At 43.3% G+C, this 23,735-nt stretch overlaps 1 protein-coding gene across 2 annotated transcripts; it reads right to left on the bottom strand.

Annotated features, from left to right (window-relative positions):
* Positions 1-1,899: 1,899 nt before the first annotated feature.
* Positions 1,900-23,047, bottom strand: LOC121586730 (protein eva-1 homolog B). 2 transcript variants are annotated; one of them, XM_041903670.2, is made up of 4 exons: positions 22,823-23,047; positions 6,475-6,638; positions 3,881-3,980; positions 1,900-3,635 (listed from the first exon to the last, which is right to left on the bottom strand). In XM_041903670.2, exons 3-4 carry the CDS (start codon positions 3,945-3,947, stop codon positions 3,199-3,201), a joined length of 504 nt encoding a protein of 167 aa, XP_041759604.1. In that variant the 5' UTR covers positions 3,948-3,980; positions 6,475-6,638; positions 22,823-23,047; the 3' UTR covers positions 1,900-3,198. The 2 variants fall into 2 exon arrangements, with proteins under 2 accessions (XP_041759604.1, XP_041759603.1); XM_041903669.1 differs by lacking the exon at positions 22,823-23,047 and adding an exon at positions 17,339-17,656.
* Positions 23,048-23,735: the final 688 nt, after the last annotated feature.

Genomic DNA, 23,735 nt, shown 5'->3' with positions numbered 1-23,735 from the left:
CAAGGGAAGATAGAAAACATCTCTCTCCAAAATCTCTGCAGCCCCTTCCCAGGGCTGTAGCCAGGGTCTGAGTTTCCCAGGGCTGTAGCCAGGGTCTGAGTTTCCCAGGGCTGTAGCCAGGGTCTGAGTTTCCCAGGGCTGTAGCCAGGGTCTGAGTTTCCCAGGGCTGTAGCCAGGGTCTGAGTTTCCCAGGGCTATAGCCAGGGTCTGAGTTTTAGTGAGGTCTGTGGGGTGGGGAGACATTTTTGCAGTTTTAAAGCTAATTTCCTGCAACTCTACACATTTTGCCATGACTTACGTGGTCAGCGAGGGAGAGCTGACACTGGTCTGGACAGGAGGACGTTGTCTATGCAGTATTCGCGCACAGTTGTACTTATTTCTGGCTGAGTTTTGATTGGTTCCTTTAGATTTCTTTATTTCCATGGGGGGTTGAGACCTCATATTGTTTGGATTTGAAAATCCAACAGTTGTATTGGAAGGGGTGCCCCTCAGTGGCTGTTGAGTGAGAAAGACACAGAGGTCCATCAACCAGTAAAAAAGCACAGCCCTCTTCATTATCGACAACTCGTGCTGAGAACATCAAAAGAGCCTTTCCAGACTCTGAAGTCAGGAGGACTTATGCCATGTCAGGGCTCTATTCAATCCGTAGCGCTGAAGATCCGCTTCATAGCGCAATTGACAATTAAAGGCAATGTTCCCGCGGTTGCGGAGAGCTCAATCGGTCAGCTCAGTCGGAAATTACCTTAACATTTTAACGCAGATTTCTGCGATGCTTCTGATTGAATCCAGCCCTTAACATGATATCTGAGTGAGAGTGACTAACAAAATCAATGGGGGCCCCCTGAAGGTCAGGGCACCTGGGCACGTGCCCGGTCGGTCATTTGACCATGATTACTTCAAGTTTAGATAGCTGGCTAGACTAACTATACTAATTTACCAGTCTAAAAAATGTTAACTGATATGGGCTAATTGAGTGACTGTCAGTGAGTGACGTATAACAAGAGGAAAACTGCTAATGCACAACGAAGTTTCGAAATTGCACCTTTTGTGTGCTACTATAACTCTCAACAGTAAGTTGAGACCCCGACAGAGTTCCCAATTATTATTATTTTTTAAATCTAATGTCCTCATATGTAGCTACGGCCTGGACCACATAAGGGTTTAGCCCTGACCTCAACAGAGAAAACCTTGCCAAGGTAAACCTGCTACCCTGTCTGCTTTTCCAACACATTGTGTACTTCGAGGAAGTTTAAGACATGTTACAGAAGTTCTTGGCTGGTTTCCTCTCCAAGTAATGCCTTCCTCCCCGCAACATTGGCCTGGCCTCTCTATACATGGGTGTCCAGCACAGTCAGATTCTAGAACTAAGGCTTCTGGCTGCTAGGTTGGCCAAAAAGTCTAATGGATAGAAGACCTACCGGGCACACACTGGTTGAATCAATGTTGTTTCAAGTTTTAATGTCACGCGCACAAGTACAGTGAAATGCCTTTCTTGCAAGTTGTAAACCCAACAATGCTGTAATCAATATAAATTACTGATTTGGTTCAACATCATTTCAATGAAATTACGTTGGACCAATGTGGAATAGACATTGAATTGATGTCTGTGCCCAGTTGGTACACTGATAATTATATGTTTTCCTGTTCTTGTAGGTCTTTGTTGGAGGGCCAGGTCTTTATTTGGTTAATAACCTGTACAGCTAAAGCCCAAGAGCACCAAATTGGATAATGATCATACCCAAGATACATATGCAAATTGTGTTATTCATCAAAGTTCAACATGATTCTGTTGGCAATCAAATAACCTTTTGTCCTGTGTTTTATTTCAGACAATAAAATAAGACTTTATTTCTTATAGATAGACCACTGGGTTTTGCCAAAACATTTAGCAAACAAATCTGAGAGTTCAAGATATTTTATTATAAAAATCATATCTATTTAGCATTTCAAGGCACACGTGGGAGCAATTGATTATGAATAACAATTAACAATGAGTGACCTTACAATCCATTGTAATTAAATGGCTCAACTGAGGTTTTTCAGTTGTTAAATTTCAGCCCTAGACAATCTTTATATTGTATTGTATATTTAAAATATATAGCCCAGTGACATTTTAAGAAAGAGCATTGTTTGTCTAAAAGACATTATGTGTAACAGAAACAACCACAAGGCCTTTTGAGTTTAACACTTTAATTATTTAATTTCCCTTAGTGTAATTGGTTCTGAAAACAGCCTAAAACTGTGTCCATAAACTGAACAGACTGAGCAGTCCAATTCCAAAATGACTTGACATCAGGTGAAAAATGGTCCCACTGAATCTATTTCTATTTACTTAGGCAAAGCTATTTCCTCACAGAGGTTTCTAAGACCACTCTAAAGCATTGAGGATCCTTTCCTAATATAATGACAAACAGTTCACGGAGCTGTCCCGCTGTAAACTCACCAGTGTTGAGGGAAACATGGCCCCATAGCAAACAAAAGGAAGTGACCTCTCATTGCAAAATACTTGGTCCCTACTCCCTACTCCCTACAGTATCTCTGGCTATTTGTCAATAGCTGTGTTAGTCCTTCCTTGCTCCCTTAGTGCTTTTCTAAGGACAATACTTTATTCCGGCACTTCTCTACACTGTAGACTCCAATTATGATAAATGTTCCCATTCACATGCCTAGACCACACAGCAGCAGAACTGGTCTCAAAGGTGTCTTGTGGTGTAATGCCATTATGGCAGTGATAGTAGGTGACAAATGTTCATGGGGGAAATACATTCACACAGAACACCATTATCACATAGTGTTAGAGTCAAGCCTTACACTTCAGGGGCCTGTTCAGAGGGATCTCACGTTACAGAACGTTCAGATAGAAACTTATTGTGTAGAACAGATATGATTGTCTGTCAGGTAGAATAAGGAATTGTGTCAGCTGTTTTCATTTTATTTCTATCTGCAACGTTCAGAACGTTTCACATCACTGAATACACTCCAGAACGAAGTAGCACGCCACTTGTGACCTGCCTGTATTCAACAGCATGAGTAACACCCCTCATGGGAATTGTAAGGTCTCCCTCAGGGGCACTGACCCACCCAGTGGTCTGATTCTAAGTCTGTCTTTGGCGGGTGTGGACCACAGTGTACCCCCTGATTCCAAAGCACCATAGTTCTATATAGTATGTCCATTCAGTGGTCCCGTAGTACTGGGCGTTAGTAGTAGTGCACCCGACCTAGAGTGCCTGTTCCTGAACCTAGGATATCAGGCTGCCCATTCCTCCAGATCTCCCGTATGATTCGCTCCCTCTCCTCCAATCGCTGTGCCCGCTCCAGCTCCTCGGCCGAAGTGAACACGTTAACGCTCAGTGTCCCGTCCGATTGGCTGTGGTTGTGGTGGTTGCCAATTGGAATCTCCGCGGTGGGCAGGGGGGCGGGTGCTTCGATGTCGCCTTCCTCTTCCTCATCCTCATCCTCGCTATCTTCATCACATTCGTCCTCACTGAAGTCCTTTAAGTGTTTCTTCTCGAGTGTGGAGGCCGGGATGTTGGTGCGGGGCTTGCAGGAGATCCGGATGACCAGGAGGCAGAGGGTGAGGACTAGGCCGAAACACACCCCGATCACAAAGTACAGCCCAAAGCTCTCCGGGTTCTCTACAGGACAGAAAAAGATAGTTGGTAAATTCACCTAGTATAACAAAACACCACAATAGGTCAAAAAGTAATTGTGCTAGTATCCTAAATCAGTATTGTTATGACTGGCACATTGGCCATTTTGGTTCATTGATTCATGTATGAAACTACAGAATATGATAAGATGTGCTATTATCATCATCACTGGTATGGTACTTTAAAAGGAATGTGACAACTACTGATGTTAAAGTGATTGATTGACTGACCTTTGATGTGTGCGTAGGCAGCAATGCTGTTGCTCAGGAGGTCCATCTCTTTCCTCTTGGCGTCCATGCTGATGAAATGTCCAGTAGCCCTTTCTTACACCTAGAACAATTAACAACAACACACTGCATCAGAACTCCTTCCGATCTCAACTACAAAGTTCTGTATGCATGAATGTATGCATGAATGTCAGTTATTCCCACCGTGTATCACAGAAACTCCCACACACCCTCAAACAAACTGACACAACAAGATATTTGACCAAAAGACACATGCTACCCTCATGCACCCCACAGCTACCCACATGTTACCCTCATGCACCCCACAGCTACCCACATGTTACCCTCATGCACCCCACAGCTACCCACATGCTACCCTCATGCACCCCACAGCTACCCACATGTTACCCTTATGCACCCCACAGCTACCCACATGTTACCCTCATGCACCCCACAGCTACCCACATGTTACCCTCATGCACCCCACAGCTACCCACATGCTACCCTCATGCACCCTACAGCTACCCACATGCTACCCTCATGCACCCCACAGCTACCCACATGTTACCCTCATGCACCCCGCCGAAACACTTCTGCTACCACAAACCCCCATAATTCCCCTCCCCTACAATGTAGTTAAAGTGTTTTACGAGTGCCTCTAGTGCCACACTAGATGTTTTGTCTTTTGCTATTGCGCCAAACGCACTGACCACAGTAATTCTCCATAATAACATTCAAGGGATATTTTCTCAAAAGTGGGGTTACAAGTTTATCAACTTTCAAAGCAGAATTACTTTCTCATTGTTCCTCAACTGTATTATATGATATACAATTTTCTAGCTCTGAGTCTCTACTTTTATCCAATGTAAAAAACACAATTTCTAATCTTGCTACATAAGACCGAATTGAGACGGTCGGTCACATATGTCTTTGGGTGGGTGCGGACAAGGCCTCCTGGTCCAGCTGTGGCAAACAAAAGCTCCACTGTTTCGTCCTCAAATACCAACAGCGCAAACTGGGATCATGACACATTTGGCACATGGTCCTGCCTGTGAGCCGTGACAGGCCTCTACAGTGAGGGGCCAGGGGTCAACTCTCTCCTCAGAAGCCAATGAACAGCACTTCCTCCAACGAGCCTCCCGGATCAATGTGGGCGAGGCCCTTTGTGTTGTTTTTACAGTACCTGGTTTGTTCACCCTTTCAATTTCCCTGACTGAAACAAATGGGTGAAGACCTGGAGGACCTGTGTTGTTGTTTAACTATCTATTTTGGTTACAATTTTACTGTCCCTGACTGAAACAGGGTCACTGGGAACAGATTAGAGTTTTCCTTTTTTGATCTTGTTCTGAAGGCAGCTCTGCCTGGAAAGCAGAACCAAATGTAAATGATTAAGTTTAAGCAAGTCATTTGATTGGTTTAAGTTAGACCACTGGGGAACCAATTCTGACTCATCCCTGGTGACGCTTTCTGAGTCTTTTCCTCAGCGTTTCCTGTTGCTCTGTTTGGCTCCATTGTGTTCCTGCAGGCCCTCGCTGGCCCGGTCATTACTCCCTTGCCTCAGACTCCGCAGGAAGTCTCAAGTTTCCCTTCACAGAGAACCTTGCGGTGCCACGCCTCACCATCCAACAAAAGTACTACGCCTGGTCCTGCTTCTTTTCCTATGTGGTCTGTTTTTATTTTCTGTCAATTACATAGGCTAGGCTATAAAGGCGAGCCCCTATGCTACCCCTGCACTTTCGAGAGAGAGAGAGCAAGAGAGAGAGAGAGAGATATAGCGAGAGCGAGAGAGAGAGAGAGAGAGAGAGAGAGAGAGAGAGAGAGAGAGAGAGAGAGAGAGAGAGAGAGAGAGAGAGAGAGAGAGAGAACCTGTTTCCAATCTGAGTGAAAGGGTGGATTCATCCATAGGGAACACTCTATCCACAGGGTCATGTGGTTCCTGCTGCGTCTCTCCTGTATTTCCTGTGCAACCCCCTCTCTTGTCATAGCCCTTTCCTGCTGACTGCCATTTTCTCGTCCGCTCCGCTATTATTCTCCCCCCCCCCCCACTGACCCGCCTTGATGACATCATCACATGGGACATGGAAGGCACATGGCACAGGAAAGCCAAGCGGTGATAGATAGGGACACAGGGGCCCAGCCAATAGGAGTATCCCTGAACCTTTCGATGTGTTAGCATGTTAGCATTAGCCTCCGATCCCTTTTATTCTACACGTGTTTTGTGTTATGGCTCCCAGGGGAACAAACATGTTGTTCAAGTATGAAAAGATGGCTGGCTCTAGCACAGTCACATACAGTCACATTGTTCTCTGTCACCTCAAAATTGTTGGGTGATCTCTTCAGAATCTATGGATTCTACGCTAATGTGAATCCCGATGATATTGTGCTGTTGTTTTCACACTCATTTGTTAATGCAGTATTTTAAAAGGATACAAAAATGCAACAAAAACATGGGTCAACGATATATATTGTAGCTGTTCATAGCACATGCCTGACTCTTTAAAAAAAAGCACAATACTCTTTCTCTTGCTCTAAGATATAAAGATAGGCAATAAGAAGTATGGACAGATATACACTTTGTATTGTATCATAAATCTTACCATAAAATGAAGCTGTAGAGGTAACTCTTCAGTCCCAGCTCATGGTGGAAGTGGAGAGGGTTGCTGAATGATTGAGCCTCTCGCTCTCTCGCTCTCTCTCTCTCTCTCTCTGGATCTATACCCGTGCCCTTCGCTCCTCAGGCCGAACAGTTCATTTGGCCGCCCTGAGACAAGAGCAAACACACAGACACTCACACAGCCATCAGCCTACATCAGATCCAAACTCACTGAGGCGTTTGCAATGCAAACAATGACAGGCCCTGTGCTGTTGCCGAGGGATACACAATCCGGCAGCAGACAAGATGCAGGCTTAGCTTTCAGTAGTACAAAGGTTAATATTTGGATACGCAAACACATAAGTAATAATATAATAATATAAGTATACAGTGCATACTGTATAAATACAGTTTACATACACATATGTCCGAAAGGCATGTACAACAATGATGAAAAATATATTATAAACCTTAAACACTGAAACACTGCACTTGTTGATGTATGGAGAATACATAACAATACATTATGTGCAGGGAGACGGACACTTTTTTTTTTGTGGATTTGTCAATGGTGTTTCTAATCAAACATGACAAAGAGTGAATTCTCTCCAGGTTTTTGTGTACTCCTAAGCACTGATATGTTTGAAGTAGTCAAAGCTGCTTACAAGGGATAAATAAAAGTATATAAAATATCTCTGATAAAGTCACGGGCTGATGTTTTCCTGGAACAGTTTAACATCGAAACTTAAGTCTCATCCCATCTCTGACACATCAAACCACTGTGATATCCTCAGAGCATGTTGTCTCCAAGAAGTAGAAATCCTAGTCTATAAACCCGACCGGCACAGTATATCTCACAGAATATGAGCAGCTCTTTAAATGCCAGGTGGGGAAAGAGGGCTGTGAAAAATGCTGTTCTGTGAATTTTTGTGTTGAGAGGAAAAGCCCAGTGCCAGCTTGAGTTGGTTTAGCAGAGCCTCTTTGCTTTCCAGTGCAGATTTAGATCTTGCTGACTGTTGGCAGACCCAATGTACACTAATGCTGGGCCGAGAGAGTGTTCGGGGCTATCAGGGACACAGGCAGTGGTCGCCATGGCAGCGTCTTTCCACTCCAGGCCACTGAGTCAAATGGTCAGTCAGTCCCCACGGGAGTGAGACGATGAGCCTTTGTTTTGGACCACAGAAACGGGATCCATCCGCACACTCTTCCTGTTTTACTTCCTTCCTTTTCAATTACTGTAGCTTGTGTTTAAACAGACAAGGTACTCTTTTCCCCAGCACATCATTCCTATAGCCTGGTCCCAGATCTGTTTGTGCTGTATGTATAGCCAACTACAGTCGTTGTAATTGCCAAACAAAAACAGATCTTGGACCAGGCTACCTAGGCCTAATCCTTGCTTTGCTATTGGAAAATATTCATAATCTAGGAAAAGCAGCCAGTATCCGCATAGGATACTGTCTTAAGAGCTTTCCAATGCAATATTATGCTTTGGTCTCAAGGGCAATAAAGTGTAAGGCCAGAGTGACTTCACCAGTTCGCCAAGGTCATGGCTAATGATTGGACTGCTAACTGGGCCTAACTGCTCTTTTCTCACAGTGGAATGCACCCGAACAAAATTCGTCAGAACTCTGGCATCTGAGAAGGGTGGTTAAAGACAACCAGAGACTCGTTTTCCCCGGGCGCCGATGACGTGGGTGACGTGGATGTCGATTAAAGCAGCCCTCGCACCTCTCTGATTCAAAGGGTTAAATGCGGAAGACACCTTTCAGTTGAATGCATTCAGTTGTACAACTGACTAGGTATCCCCCTTTCCCTTTAAAGCCAATCTAAATAATAATTAACATGGGCCTGTTGTTTTGCTGTGTTTTTGTTTTACCCTGAGGAGGAAAGTATTAACAGACGTGCTCTCCACCTTCCTCAACGCACTATCCCATGACTCAAATTTCAGTCATGTTCTCCAAGTGACTTTATTTTTCATAGCAGATGTTGCAATGCCCTTTGACTGCTGGAGAGAAAAACACTCTTCACATATGTTTCAGTATTTCTGCAATTTTGGGGACCTTGAATGTGTGCTGAAAATGTTCTGGCATATTAGTCCCTTCAAGGGCCTCTACATAGTTTAAAAGCTAATTGGATCATTACGCCTCTACAAAAAAAGTAGACACAAACACACTAAGAAAAAAAGGTTCTCAAAGGGTTCTTAGTGGTTGTAGAATTCTACATGAAACCAAACAGGGTTCTCCTACACAGACATGCCAAAGACCCTTTATGGTACTATAACCTTTTTTTGGGAAATAAATGGAGGCACACTCCAAGCTAATGTTGCGTGAGAAGGCTTCAGCTTTGATGGCCTCACTCATAGATTACATCACCTCACATGTGACCAGATAATGCCTGTCATTCATTCCTAACTGACCTCATATCCTCAGGTCAAACAATTTGAACACACAATCCACTTCCTGTGTCCTCACATGGTGGGCATCATCAGTCAACCAATGACTTCACATTGAAGCCAATCAGTTTGTACTTAAGAGTGTAAGAAAAGTGAATCTTGACACCACGTCAAGATACGAAAACAATGACAAGTTCATCCAAGTCTCAAATAACTGTAAGGCCTAACTATAAATAGTGTTGAGACTGACGCCAAGGTAAACAACGTGGTGTTGTGAGGCCTGGGAAGAGGTCATTCTCTGTTTCTGACTGACAAATGTTTGCTTTGGTTGGGAGGACAGAGGAACCAAATGAAGGAAAACCCTGTCCGCTACGTTGTGTGATATTTTTGTTCTTATCAACCAAGTTTTCCCCCATACATCCGGTTGTACTGTCAGTCCAGAACCCAGTCCAGACAAACACCCTCAACTCCCACTCCTTAAATTTGACAAACAACAAAACGGCAGCCCCGCCACTTGGTTTGCTATAAAGCTGAACGACAGGGTGAAAGAAATGTAAACTCTCTCGAATTCATAGATGGAGGATACAATGACTGACTGTCCTGTGAATTAGATCAGAATGTTTAATAATGCCTTGACTGAGAAGAAAGTAATGGTCCTTGAAAGCTACAGTGTTAAAAAGCTGTTGTTAATTGAGTCTAAAGTCAAATTCAACAACTTATCAAAACTGGCTGGCTGTCAGCAAGGCATAAGAAGCAAAAGTGTGCAATGGAGAATGATGTGTAACTCAAATATGTCCACCCACTGTGCACAAATGTTGGTACAACATCTAGTTTTGATTTATACAGTTGAAGTCAGAAGATACACTTACATACACTTAGGTTGGAGTCATTAAAACTCATTTTTCAACCACTCCACAAATTTCTTGTTAACAAACTATAGTTTTGGCAAGTCGGTTAGGACATCTACTTTGTGCATGACACAAGTATTTTTTCCAACAATTGTTTACAGACAGATTATTTCAATTATAATTCACTGTATCACAATTCCAGTGGGTCAGAAGTTTACATACACTAAGTTGACTGTGCCTTTAAACAGCTTGGAAAAATCCAATTTGAGTCAATTGGAGGTGTACCTGTGGATGTATTTCAAGGCCTACCTTCAAACTCAGTGCCTCTTTGCTTGACATCATGGGAAAATCAAAAGAAATCAGCCAAGAAAAAAATAAAATAATTGTGGACCTCCACAAGGCTGGTTCATCCTTGGGAGCAATTTCCAAATGCCTGAAGGTACCACGTTCATCTGTACAAACAATAGTACGCAAGTATAAACACCATGGGACCACGCAGCCGTCATACCGCTCAGGAAGGAGATGCGTTCTGTCTCCTAGAGATTAATGTACTTTGGTGCGAAAAGTGCAAATCAATCCCAAAACAACAGCAAAGGATCTTGTGAAGATGCTGGAGGAAACAGGTACAAAAGTATCTATATCCACAGTAAAACGAGTCCTATATCGACATAACCTGAAAGACCGCTCAGCAAGGAAGAAGCCACTGCTCCAAAACCGCCATAAAAAAGCCAGACTACGGTTTGCAACTGCACATGGGGACAAAGATCGTACTTTTTGGAGAAATGTCCTCTGGTATGATGAAACAAAAATAGAACTGTTTGGCCCTGTGTAGCTCAGTTGGTAGAGCATGGTGTTTGCAACGCCAGGGTTGTGGGTTCGATTCCCACGAAGGGCCAGTATGAAAAAATGTATGCACTCACTAACTGTAAGTCGCTCTGGATAAAAGCGTCTGCTAAATGACTAAAATGTAAATAATGACCATCGTTATGTTTGGAGGAAAAAGGGGGTCGCTTGCAAGCCTAAGAACACTATCCCAACCGTGAAGCACGGGGGTTGCAGCATTATGCTGTGGGGGTGCTTTGCTGCAGGAGGGACTGGTGCACTTCACAAAATAGATGGCATCATCGGAAGGAAAATTATGTGGATATATTGAAGCAACATCTCAAGACATCAGTCAAGAAGTTAAAGCTTGGTCGCAAATGGGTCTTCCAAATCGACAATGACCCCAAGCATACTTCCAAAGTTGTGGCAAAATGGTTTAAGGATAACAAAGTCAAGGTATGGCGTGGCCATCACAAAGCCCTGACCTCAATCCTGTAGAACATTTGTGGGCAGAACTGAAAACGCGTGTGCGAGCAAGGAGGCCTACAAACCTGACTCAGTTACACCAGCTCTGTCAGGGGAATGGGCCAAAATTCACCCAACTTATTGTGGAAGGCTACCCAAAACATTTGACCCAAGTTAAACAATTTAAAGGCAATGCTACCAAATACTAATTGAGAGTATGTAAACTTCTGACCCACTGGGAATGTGATGAAAGAAATAAAAACTGAAATAAATAATTCTCTCTACTATTATTCTGATATTTCACATTCTTAAAATAAAGTAAATGTCAGGAATTGTGAAAAACTGAGTTTAAATGTATTTGGCTAAGGTGTATGTAAACTTCTGACTTCAACTGTATTTGATTGCGTTGTCAACGAGCGTGAATTGAAAGTGAAATCAAAACAATCTTTGAGCCATGTAAGTGCATTTTGGTTAAAAGTTGGGTGAAAAAAGACCAACATTTTTGGGGGATTCTCCCAGTTTGTGCCCAGTGAGCAGTTTAAAATGGTTCACTTAAAACCCCCAGAAAGTTAATCCAAGGGTAATGTTTGGAAACCATCTTCACTGGGTGGCAATCCTGCTCGCTGTTCGGAGGAGAAAAGGAAACGTTTTTTCTAAGTTTGAGTCTCAGCTCAGTGGAGCTCCCCATACTCTCAGCTGGCAGCCATCTTTGGGGTCAGCTCCACCTGGTGCTCAGTGTCACTGAACCTGATGGCAAACACATGTCTGACTGGGCTCGAACTGAAATAATTCCCCCCCCCCACAGTACGAGTCCATGGCCAGGGCACGGTGCAATGGAAAACAGCACCAACACTTAGCAAAGCTTGATCCCCAAGATCCCATGTCAAGAGAAAACAAGAAAGGAAGACACTCTCTTTTCTCCAAAATGCCCTTACAACCCTTCACGGCCGTCAAGAAAGACCAGCCGCGCTGGATAGAAAATGCCTTCACCAGATGCCTACCCTCTGAATGCTTTTGCAGGCACCAGCGCGAACAGAGCCCTAGCTCTTAGGAAAAGTGTCCGTGTTTATCGGTTGGAACGTTATCGCAGACCTTTGCCTGTCTGTCACAGGGAGAGGATCATGTCTAGAAGGGATACAGCTTCTGTCTTTTTCTTTTTGTGCATTTTAGCTAACCCTAACCCTTTTCTTAGCCTTAACCTAATTATCCTAACCTGCTATGTAAATTATCCTAACCTGCAGCGTAAGTTCTCCTAACCTGCTACGAAAAAAATACAATATGACAAAAGCTGTATCCCATCTAGTCAAAACCCAGAGAGAGCTGGTGCTTGAAGTTCAATCAGGCTTTTCTAGACTTGGATGCCGTCCTGCCTTGGTTGGTGGTCAGGTGATCTTGGCTGGGTTTAGGTATAGACAAAGCCTTGGAGACCATACACTGGCGTGATTGAGGCCACATGGTAAATTATTTTACAGAAAGCTGTTGAAATAGGAAAGGTATGGAAAAAACCATCCAGTAGATACCTCTGTGATACAACTTCAGATTATGAGCATCTAGGGAATAGCCATTAACCTGCTTTTCTGCTACATACAGAATCTCACATCATGGCTTTCTGAGAAAAATGGAAACAAAATAAATCAAAGCACTAGCAGTAGCTCTACAGGCCTCTCAATTCCAGCATACAGTATCTATTCAAGTTGCAAAAGTCAAGTGGAATATATTGAGCTTAAAACTGCCTCCATGTGCTCAAAACAATGAATAAATTACTCCTCAGTGGTCCATTTGATCCCATGGATCATTAATCCCAGACAGATATTCTCTCTCAGTAGCAGAAACAAAATTCAAAGAAACAAGGAACTTTTTAATGAACATTGTCAGGGGCAAAGTTGATGAAAATTGTCCTCATTTTACACTCAAACTCAAAATGACACCAGCTATGTCTCTGATCTCCCATGCCAGAGATGTTGGACAAGGCTATATCTGTGTATAAAAACAACAAAATGTAATTCAATTCAAATCTGGGCTTTTTCAACTCACTGAAGACCTATGCCAGGCAAACCACAGAAAGAGCATCCATTGTGCCAGGGAACTATTGCGGCCGCACAGAAATTCTAGGTATCGAAAATATCCCTTTCCCTCTGTGGCTCAAAGTGTGTCATTATGGTGAGGAAACAGGCGTGCTCGCTCCCTTGTGGGAGCTGTATTTTTTCATGTATTTTCTCATTGTTATTCAATTATGGCTACACTCCCTGGATAAATTCCTACTCAGGGGCTGTTAATGTGATTTCTCAGACGTGGAGAGGAGTACCATGGTTAGATACTTTATGAGAGGTTTATAGTGTACAAGTATCTGGGGAAAAGGGCTTCTGTTTGGTAATAGGAGCGAAAACGTTTGCCTCTGAGGTTGGTCCCTGTCACTATGTGGCTAGTCAATCATTTAGGAATTTGACTTTAGACTCAATTAACAACAGCTTTTTAACACTGTAGCTTTCAAGGACCATAACTTTCTTCTCAGTCAAGGCATTATTAAACATTCTGATCTAATTCACAGGGCAGGTACTCAATAGGAAGTTGTTTTGGTTTCTTTATGTCATACTTCTCTACGTGAGGCCATGATTTCATTTAAATGTAGAGTGCCAAATTCAACTCCACTCCAACTTGGTTCAGCAGAGAAGCCTCTATGTTTTTCAGTGCGTATGTAACTGCAACCCGTGACAAACCGAAGCAGGTATTTTAGTGACATAAGAAATTACCCAGAGAGCAATCTCTTTACCCCCATGAGGATTGGGCTGGTGGGGGTATGGGGAGTAATGGAGATACGGGCTCATAGGGGTGGGGGTTAATAGTGGCCAGATGTGGGGTTGAGGGGTTTGATGGTAGACAGAGACAGAGTGCTGTGCTCCTATGGAAATCCAGAAGGGAAAACACATGCTCTATCTCCATATCGACTTTATCATATGTGCTCCATCTCTATCCAAAACATTTATGCTCAGAATTGGAACTTAATGAGTTTGTGTGTGTGAGAGAATGTGTTTGTGTGTGTGAGAGAGAGAGAGTGTGAGGATGTGTGTCTGTGCATACACCCATATGTGTGTTAATTTTTGCTCCCTTGCAATCACCCCTGTGCTTTCTCAAAGCACACTAACCCCCAGGTGATCCCCAACCTCAAGCTCCAAAAATAGAGTTGTGATCTCTGATCGATCTGGGCCAGCCTGCACCAGCCGACCACAACCACACACTGTATTCTTTACACAGGACTAGTGATAACCCTATGACACAAAACGTGTTAACCCTTTCCATGGGTGGCTGGGCATAGTTAACCATGTCCTGTCTACAAACATGTAGAGCTGGTTTCCCGAACATAAATTAAGCCTAGTCTTCTGGGAAAGCGGTCCGTGGTGTCATCTATAGTCTGTATGGTTTGAATTCTTTAGTTCGTTAGGGTACAGTATTTTCTGAGCATGACAAATGACTTGTTTGGTGTAGTACATAAATATTTGATAACTGACCTAAACTATGATTTTATCATAAGATTAAGCTTCTGAGTACAGTGTCTCTTATTTAATGTGTAATCAATGAATACTAGAGATACTTTACAGACGTCACTGTACCAGTTTCTGTGTGCTTAACCCTGTCATCTTGTTTTTTATTCCTTCTTCACCATATGGTTTCTCTCTTCCCCCAGATTCCCATGTAAAGTTTACACAAATTCAACCTTAAATCCAGGGCTTATTTTATGTTCTTGGACATTCACATGTGTGTGTACAGAGAGAGAAGTACAGAGAGAGAGGGGAGGCTTAGGCAAACCCTAGTGGATTTAGCATGTCAAACATCCCCCTAAATCTGAGGAGACCAGGGAGAAGCCTTCACTAGAAAGCATTGAGCCTTTATGAGACAGCAGTGGTTTTAGTAGGAGTCTTGCCAAACACAGCTTCAGAGATAAATCCATCATCAACCTATTATTTGTCAATGGCGAAATCTGAATCGAATGCAGTCTTGTTGGCTTTACATCTGAATAGATTAGATGAGGCAGTTCATAGCTTTTGCGTCTCTTTCAAAACACTTTTACAACATCTAATGGCTAGTGGTCTACAACATATGATATGCTGTATGCCCCACTTCATTTAGCTAGCATGTCTCAAACTCTCTCTCATGTTACACAACAAACCAACCATTATACCAACACAAATGGGAGAGTAATGTTTCACTCACCCTAAGAAGTTGTCGGATGTGAGTTACTCTATCAGTGTCTGCTAGGCGAGAATGGCAAGACCAAGGCAATGGCTTAAATGGGGATACCAAGGCACCATTACAGGATGGTAGTGGTAATAAAGCAAATACACCACTCGTAAAATACACCACTCATCTTGATCCAGGTCTATGTGTGTCTGTGAAAGCACTCTGAGGCACTCTGTTGTCTCCTGTGCAGCAGAGGGCCAGGCAACTGGTTTAGAGTTCAGACAAGCGTTTCAAGTCAAGGATTGACCTGTGACTCATTAGAAGCCACAGATAAGGCAAAAACCCCAGTGATAAAACATGGGGCAGTGAGATTGAGGAGAACAAGAGGATGGTGGGGAACATAGCTGGGAGAGGTCAGATACAAGTCAACTGTCTCAAACATGCTTGAGGGTTAAAGGCATTCACACTTATCCCCTGTTATCTGTCACTTTATCAGATTGACAAAGCAAGGCACAGCAAACAGCCTGGCCACTGATATGCTAATTAGAGGGGACCTCTGAGAATGGCTATCTCCTACTGATAAGAGGAGCTGACCACAGCACTCCAGTGGAGACGGTGTGTGCATGTGTATGTGTGTGAGACAAAATCATTATTCCCCCCCACACACACGTACGCACACACACAGGACCCCTATATGTTGACGAAACGGAGGCCTGCACATTAGTGAAGCATGACGCTCTCACCTCGGATCCCCCTGATCGTATTACGCTGTTGACGAGGCCCTCATCAAAATACAGAACGCGGCAGGATGTTTGTATTTATTGAAGCAAAAGTAATTTATCACCGCAAGGTTAGCCACTGTGCAGCTAGCTGCATAGGAAAACGGACCAGCCAGGGAATGCTCATTGACTCTTGCTGCATCAGCCCTGCTCTCTGGCACTGATCCATCAGATACATGTTGTAACCACACACACTTCATACTGTAGCTCTTGTTGAGACACTTGTTGAGATGCTCAAGGGTGAGCATTGCTTCTCTTGAAGACAATCCAACAAGAACAGTATAACCCCTATGAATGAGCCTGAATCACGTAAAGACTTTTCCCGGAAGGAAGAAAACAAGGTACAACACACAGTGCTGGAACCTATAGCTGTGTGTTCTACTGAGTGTACTGACTGAATGGATGGGAACCTCTAGTCGTCATTACAGTTTAAAAGTGTTTTTACAGTGTTCCCAAACTTGTGCAACCACAAGAGGGCTTCAAAACATGAAACAGCAGGCACTCATTGAAACCCCACTGTAACTAGACACACACCACAGGTCGCAACCCCATGGAAATGTAATTAGCATAATAAAAAAAATCCCCATAAAAATCACAGTTTAAGCTAGAGATATCCGTTTTTGCATTAGATGCATCTCAATCCACCGCATCCGCCTATGTTGCACTTCCACATCTGCGGTGAAAGGTGACAGAGCTAGAGCGGTGTTTGTAAGACCATGAGACATCCCGAAACCAGTCTTCCCAAACTATTATGACCCTTCTTTGGAAAGATGAGACTTTCACGAACACGATGGTGTTCTCCGTTTTGCTCTACGACCCCCCACAAGCGTCTTGGGACTCGTCTGAAGTAGGTACAGCAGTTCTGCCAACTTCTGTCTGTAGAGTCCGAACAGTTTGGGCTACACACTAATATGATACCAGTTGACAAAAATGATTGGAAGTATGTATATATAGAGACTGTTTAGTGCCAAAAATAAGGGGTTAAATACATGTAAAAAAATATATATATACATATATACAAATGTTTCCTGATCTTTCTTATATCCCTCAGATATAGGACAGACACTTCAGAACAGACTTCCTTTTGATATTTTTTGGGGACTATCTGTTGTTCCATGTAGTGAATCTGTTATTCAATGCATTTGTATGGGCTAATAGCAGGATTTTTTTTGGATACTTCAAAGGGTCTTAAAATTCAAAATGAAATAGCAAAATGATCCTTGGTAAGACCTTCTTAAAAAAATTCCATATAGCTTAGTAGAACCCCCCCAACCCCCCCTCCCCCCCGCAAAAAGTTACAGCCTTTACATTGTAAATACAGTTCTATAAATACCTCGTTGAGGTTTATATGTTATTGTACATACACAGACGGGTTGTCACACTCACCAAGTAAGTAGTGCTGTCAAGGTGTCCTCTTAGGAAAGTTAATTCCTGTCAAGATAAGGTAAGGCTCAATGCTATCCTCAGTCAAAACAGTCTACTTCTCGCCTCCAGGTTGGGAAAATCAACACAACAAGCAATCCTGACTTTGTCAATCTTGCCGATTCCCTGTGTGTGACTACTACTGTTCTCCAGTCCTGGAGCATGTAGAGAAGCCTATAGGGAAGAGGTGGCAACTTTCTCTGAATAACAGACTTTCCCTCTCCCTCCCGGTCTCCACTCTCTCTGCCAGCAGCAGGAAAAGGTGTCATACAATCCCTCTCAGAGAGAGAGAGAGAAAAAAGGAGGAAGGAGGAACTGCCAAAAATGAGCAGGGTTTGGGAAAGAGGGAGGGAGGGAGGGTGGAAGGAAAAAGGGAGGGAGGAAGGTAGTAGTGGGAGGGGAGTTCTTCCCCCTCATTCCCTCTGTTAAGGAAACGGGCAGGAAAAGCACAACCCCTAGACAAATTAAGCATGATTTTCCACACTGAGTACAGCATGACAGCAAACACGAACAAAAACAAAACACAAGGCACGACAATGATGGATTGTTGTTTACCTTTGGAGCCATTTATAATAACTGCAGATAAGAAACAAAACATACTGTATTGCAGCTTAAGCCTTTTAGATTTAAAGATGAATGGGAAAGTGGAACGTTTGGGGGGGTAGGAGTAAACATGTCATCTGAAAAATATGACAACTCCCTCGCTGAAAACTAATTGCTAACAGAGGTGTGCCACACTCAGAAACATATGGCTATCAATATGATTTTAAAATCCATTATAGAGAAGAAAATGAAGATTGAAGAGGTTTGACTGCATAATATGAGATATCTATCTAGTAACTATCCTTGCTGAATAACATAATCACACAAAACCACAAAGCCATGTAAGTATCCATACTCTTTTGAACACTTTTATTTAAAAAAAGCCTACTTTTCAGGCTTAGCACTTGGCCATGACAGCATGACTTGGACATAAGTCCTACATTACAGACTCAGAGCACACGCTCTTCTTGTTTTGTAACCCAGACTTACTAGCAGGGAGGGAACCCCCAACCAACTGAAGAGAGTGAGCAGGAAATACACCGGGCCACCAAGCAAAGCCTTGACCAGATTTTATTAAAGCCAGAAGGAGTGGGTGGACATGGAGATACAGTATTTCCCATCAACATGGACTGGGTCTCCATGGGAATCAAGGGAGGGGAAGACTTCTCTAAAGTGCTGTGAAATCAAAATTGAAAAGCTGCATTAAAAAGTGCGTCATCGAGATTCCTTATTTCTCAATGGGGTCAATGTCGGCGCAAAGCTGATATTGTGATACATCCTGCTGCTGAGGTGGAAAGAGAAAGAAAACATGGTATTGGGATATGTCCCAAATAGCACCCTATTCCCTATATAGTTCACTATGGGCCCTGGTCAAAAGTAGTGTACTATAAAGGGAATAGGATGCCATTTGGGATGCAGCCTTGGTTTCTGTCCACATATTTCACTCATTAACCCAAGCTCACTAGAGAGCAGAACTTAACAACCCATGAAGGGACACAAGCTCTTTGGATGCTCTGGAGATATATCCAGTTAAATTGGATTTCATCGGCGCTCCAGTTCAAACATCCTCCCTTTCTGCCTCTCTTCACAGCTTTTTGCTTTTCCCTTGTCCCTTATAATACAAATTGGAGAAGAAAGAGAGACAGCGGAAGGCATCTCTCTCAGGAGATGAGAGGAGGAGAGCAGGGTGGGCTGGATCAGTGGGTTCTTAGACTGCAGTCCTGTACGTGTGCGCGCACACACACACACACTATTTTGAGCTCTAGGATCTCAGTGTTTTTTGCTGGGGTTGTCAGGGAGCTCCATCTCTGATCACATTCCTGCATGGATGATCTCCTCATGGCTGGCAGATGTCCCCCTGTCCCTGGGACTGATTAACACTCCAACACTGAGAGAGAGGGGTGTGTGTGTTTGGTGTGAGTGGTGGGTGTGTGTGGTATGGGTGTGTGTGTGTGTGTGTGTGTGTGTGTGTGTGTGTGTGTGTGTGTGTGTGTGGTATGTGTGGTGTGTGTGGTGTGTGTGTCTGTGGTATTGGTGTGGGTGTGTGTGCGTGTCTGTGTGTGTGCGTGTGTGTGTGGTCTGTTAGGGGTGGAGAGGTGGTAGAGTCATTGGAAGCCTCCAGGCTGTCTGATCTTGGCCAGTTTGGGACAAACCCAATGCTATCCTCTTTAGGAGGCAATTACTTAAGTATACCTTACAGTGGGGCACAGCGAGTCAAGGTAGTGTACACCATAGATTGTGAGAGGCTTTTGTCACAGGAAGAAGGAGTGGGCGAGACTTTGTTCAGGGATATGAAGGTTCTATCTCTGGGGAGACCAGGTGGGAGAATTAAATGAACAAAGGACGATGAAATGAGAGGTGAGGGAAGGAGGAGGATGAGGAGGGGAAGATCTCAGACAAGATAGCACTTGTTCATTGAGTGAGCTGCTGGGGTGACTTGAGGTGATAAACTATAACAGCTTATTTAGCTTATTAGCAACTTTACAACAGCGTACTACTTTTTAGCTACTTTACAACTACTTAGCATGTTAGCTAACCCTTCCCCTAACCCTAACCCTAACCCTAATCTTATCCTCTAACTCTGACCTTAACCCCTAACCCTAACCCTAACCTTTTATTTAATTTAACTTTTATTTAACTAGGCAAGTCAGTTAAGAACAAATTCTTATTTACAATGACAGTTTACCAAAAGGCAAAAGGCCTCCTGCGGGGATGGGGGCTGGGATTAAAAATAAAAATATAGGACAAAACACACATCACGACAAGAGAGACACCACAATACTACATAAAGAGAGACTTAAGACAAGAACATAGCAGCAACACATGACAACACAGCATGGTAGCAACACCACATGACAACAACATGGTAGCAACACAACATGGCAGCAGCACAACATGGTAGCCACACAAAACATGGTACAAACATTATTGGGCACAGACAACAGCACAAAGACAAGAAGGTAGAGACAACAATACATCACGCGAAGCAGCCACAACTGTCAGTAAGAGTGTCCATGATTGAGTCTTTGAATGAAGAGATGGAGATAAAACTGTCCAGTTTGAGTGTTTTTTCCAGGTCGTTCCAGTCGCTAGCTGCAGCAAACAGAATAGAGGAGCGACTCAGGGATGTGTGTGCTTTGGTGACCTTTAACAGAATGTGACTGGCAGAATGGGTGTTGTATGTGGAGGATGAGGGCTGCAGTAGGTATCTCAGATAGGGGGGAGTGAGGCCTAAGAGGGTTTTATAAATAAGCATCAACCAGTGGGTCTTGCGACGGATATACAGAGATGACCAGTTTACAGAGGAGTATAGAGTGCAGTGATGTGTCCTATAAGGAGTATTGGTGGCAAATCTGATGGCCGAATGGTAAAGAACATCTAGCCGCTCAAGATCACCCTTACCTGCCGATCTATAAATTACGTCTCCGTAATCTAGCATGGGTAGGATGGTCATCTGAATCAGGGTTAGTTTGGCAGCTGGGGTGAAAGAGGAGCGATTAAGATAGAGGAAACCAAGTCTAGATTTAACCTTAGCCTGCAGCTTTGAGAGAAGGACAGTGTACTGTCTAGCCATACTCCCAAGTACTTGTATGAGGCGGCTACCTCAAGCTTTAAACCCTCAGAGGTAGTAATCACACCGGTGGGGAGAGGGGCATTCTTCTTACCAAACCACATGACCTTTGTTTTGGAGGTGTTCAGAACAAGGTTAAGGGCAGAGAAAACTTGTTGGACACTAAGAAAGCTTTGTTGTAGAGCGTTTAACTCAAAATCTGGGGAGGGGCCAGCTGAGTATAAAACTGTATAATCTGCATATAAATGGATGAGAGAGCTTCCTACTGCCTGAGCTATGTTGTTGATGTAAATTGAGAAGAGCGTGGGGCCTAGGATCGAGCCTTGGGGTACTCCCTTGGTGACAGGTAGTGGCTGAGACAGCAGATGTTCTGACTTTATATACTGCAGTCTTTGAGAGCGGTAGTTAGCAAACCTAGCTAAGGTTAGCCCAACAAGCTCTCACGGTCTCACTCCAGAATTAGACTATATTCACGTTTCTCCAAACGTCACATTTCTAAGAGCTGACTCCTCCTGCTCAGTATCGTTCCGTTTCTCCAAACGTCAAATTTCAAAGTTGCTCTAAAGTCAAATTTAGAAGGTTAAAGGAGAAATGTACCAAAAATCCAGAAACTCCCAAGTGATTCCATACATTGAAACTAGTTCAGTGGAGTTTGCCCTCTCCCCCTCTCTCTGCCTGTAGTGCTGTACTGAAACAGCTGCAAAAACGTTGCTTGATGCAGGCCTCGCTCTGCTCCGTTGCCAGTGAATTTATGATTCAGACAAATTTGTTGTTTTATTGAAAGCGTACAGCCGAATTAGCTATTTTTTTCAGAAATACTATCACTTTTAGTACTAACATTTGTGATTATTTTACATCATTATTTGATGTAGCTGACTGCCACAGCAGTGGAGATGGGTAACAATTGTGCGTGTGCGCTCTCTGCCACGTAGAAACTGCACATTATGCCCTTATTCAGAGATGCACAATTGTTACCCATCTCCACTGCTGTGGGGGCGGAGAAGTGAAGACGGTGTTACACATTAGTTATACAAAGTAAACCACAACCTACAAATACTGTATGTCTGACGACTAAATACTCACTACTGGAGGGGCACCGATGATGTTGTTGAACCGTATTTATATGAGCCTGAGTATTTGGATGAAGAATTGAGGCAAATTGAGCTTCAGATGCACGCTGCCGCTCTAGCCACCGAAGCCGCAGCAGTAGCTGGACCAAAGCCCCAACCCATCCCCAGGATCAACACAGACTGGTGGTGCAGTTGTGGCAATTGTGCTCCAATGCCACGAATTAGGAATGTTTGTGCTGCAGAGAATTTGAATACGTGACGACAATTCCTACAGAAATAGAGGAACATAATGATGATGACGAGAGGTACGTTTGCTTTTGCGACCATGGGGACTTTGCTCCCCACATTAACTCTGGTGTCCTGGAAAAAAAATCTGTATTCCAAAAATTAATTGGTGACGCAACCCTGTTCCAGCTGGGCAAAATTGAGAGTTATTTAATGAATAAGTAGCTAAATTTACTTTATTGAATGATTGCTTATCATAAATCTCTATGAGCGGGACCGTTAGTGGGTTTATGTTTTCACATTAGCCCAAAACACTATATAACCTATGTTTATTTATCACAATGGTTTTAGGATACTCTTTTCTGCAATGTAAGGTGACACAATGTCTACTGTCTCTCAACCCCCCCCCCCCATCATAAATACATAGGGCACATATGCTAACCTCTAGAGCACCTAGGCCTATATGTCTATATGATATGGTGCAATGGTAATAACACAATAAGAACACCTCAAACTTCAATAATCAGGCTGGCTACATACCTGTGCAAGCTTGCTTTGTCACGTTCTCTTCTCAAAAGCGTCTTTGCATTTTGGCACTGCGCCAGATCCAGTCCATGGAAATACAGTAGCAATGGTTGTATCTTTTAGTATCCTTCGGTTTTCTTTCTCCATAATTTCAGATTACATATCTCAATCATATGCATTGTCGCTGAAGTGCTTGCTACACACACTCATACCTGTGATATGCCTAACTCTATCAACTTTCGCACTAGCTCCTTCTCCCCTCACAAAAACTTGAATCAATCAATCAAACGGTGGCTAGGGAAAACTCCCTAGAAAGGCAGGAATCTAGGAAGAATCTGTGACAACAAGCTCCATATAAGGGCATCTTGATGTTTCACATAGCAGGGTCTCCCCCATGAGGGCGTACATGCGCAGTTGTTACCCATCTCTGCTGCTGTGGCAGATGGCTACATAAAATTGTGATATAAAATAATGTTTTAGGTGGAAAAGTATGGAGGCGAAAGAAACGCACACCTATTTAGGCGAGGTGCTGGCTAGCGGAGTAGAACACTTGAAAAAGAAAAGGAGAGCCGCACACTCTAGGAGCTCAGATGCAATAATTTAATAACCTAATAACCAATGTTTCAACAGACAAGCTGTCTTCATCATTTATACCCTGATGAAGACATCTTGTCTGTCGAAACGTTGGTTATTAGGTTATTAAATTATTGCATCTGAGCTCCTAGAGTGTGCGGCTCTCCTTTATTTGGGGGGGGGGTGGAAAAGTACCAATTTTCTGACTCAAAACCGATAGTACTTTTGACAAAAATAGCTAATTCGGCCACAAGTAAAAAAAATAAAATAATGAATTTGTCCACACTTCATAGATATCCGAATCATGAATTCACAGGCAATGGATCAGAGCGAGGTCAGCATCCAGCAACGTCAT

The sequence above is a fragment of the Coregonus clupeaformis genome, chromosome 17 (genome assembly GCF_020615455.1).
Source record: "Coregonus clupeaformis isolate EN_2021a chromosome 17, ASM2061545v1, whole genome shotgun sequence".
NCBI classification, from domain to species: domain Eukaryota; kingdom Metazoa; phylum Chordata; class Actinopteri; order Salmoniformes; family Salmonidae; genus Coregonus; species Coregonus clupeaformis.
This window is presented reverse-complemented; position numbering and strand designations above follow the sequence as displayed.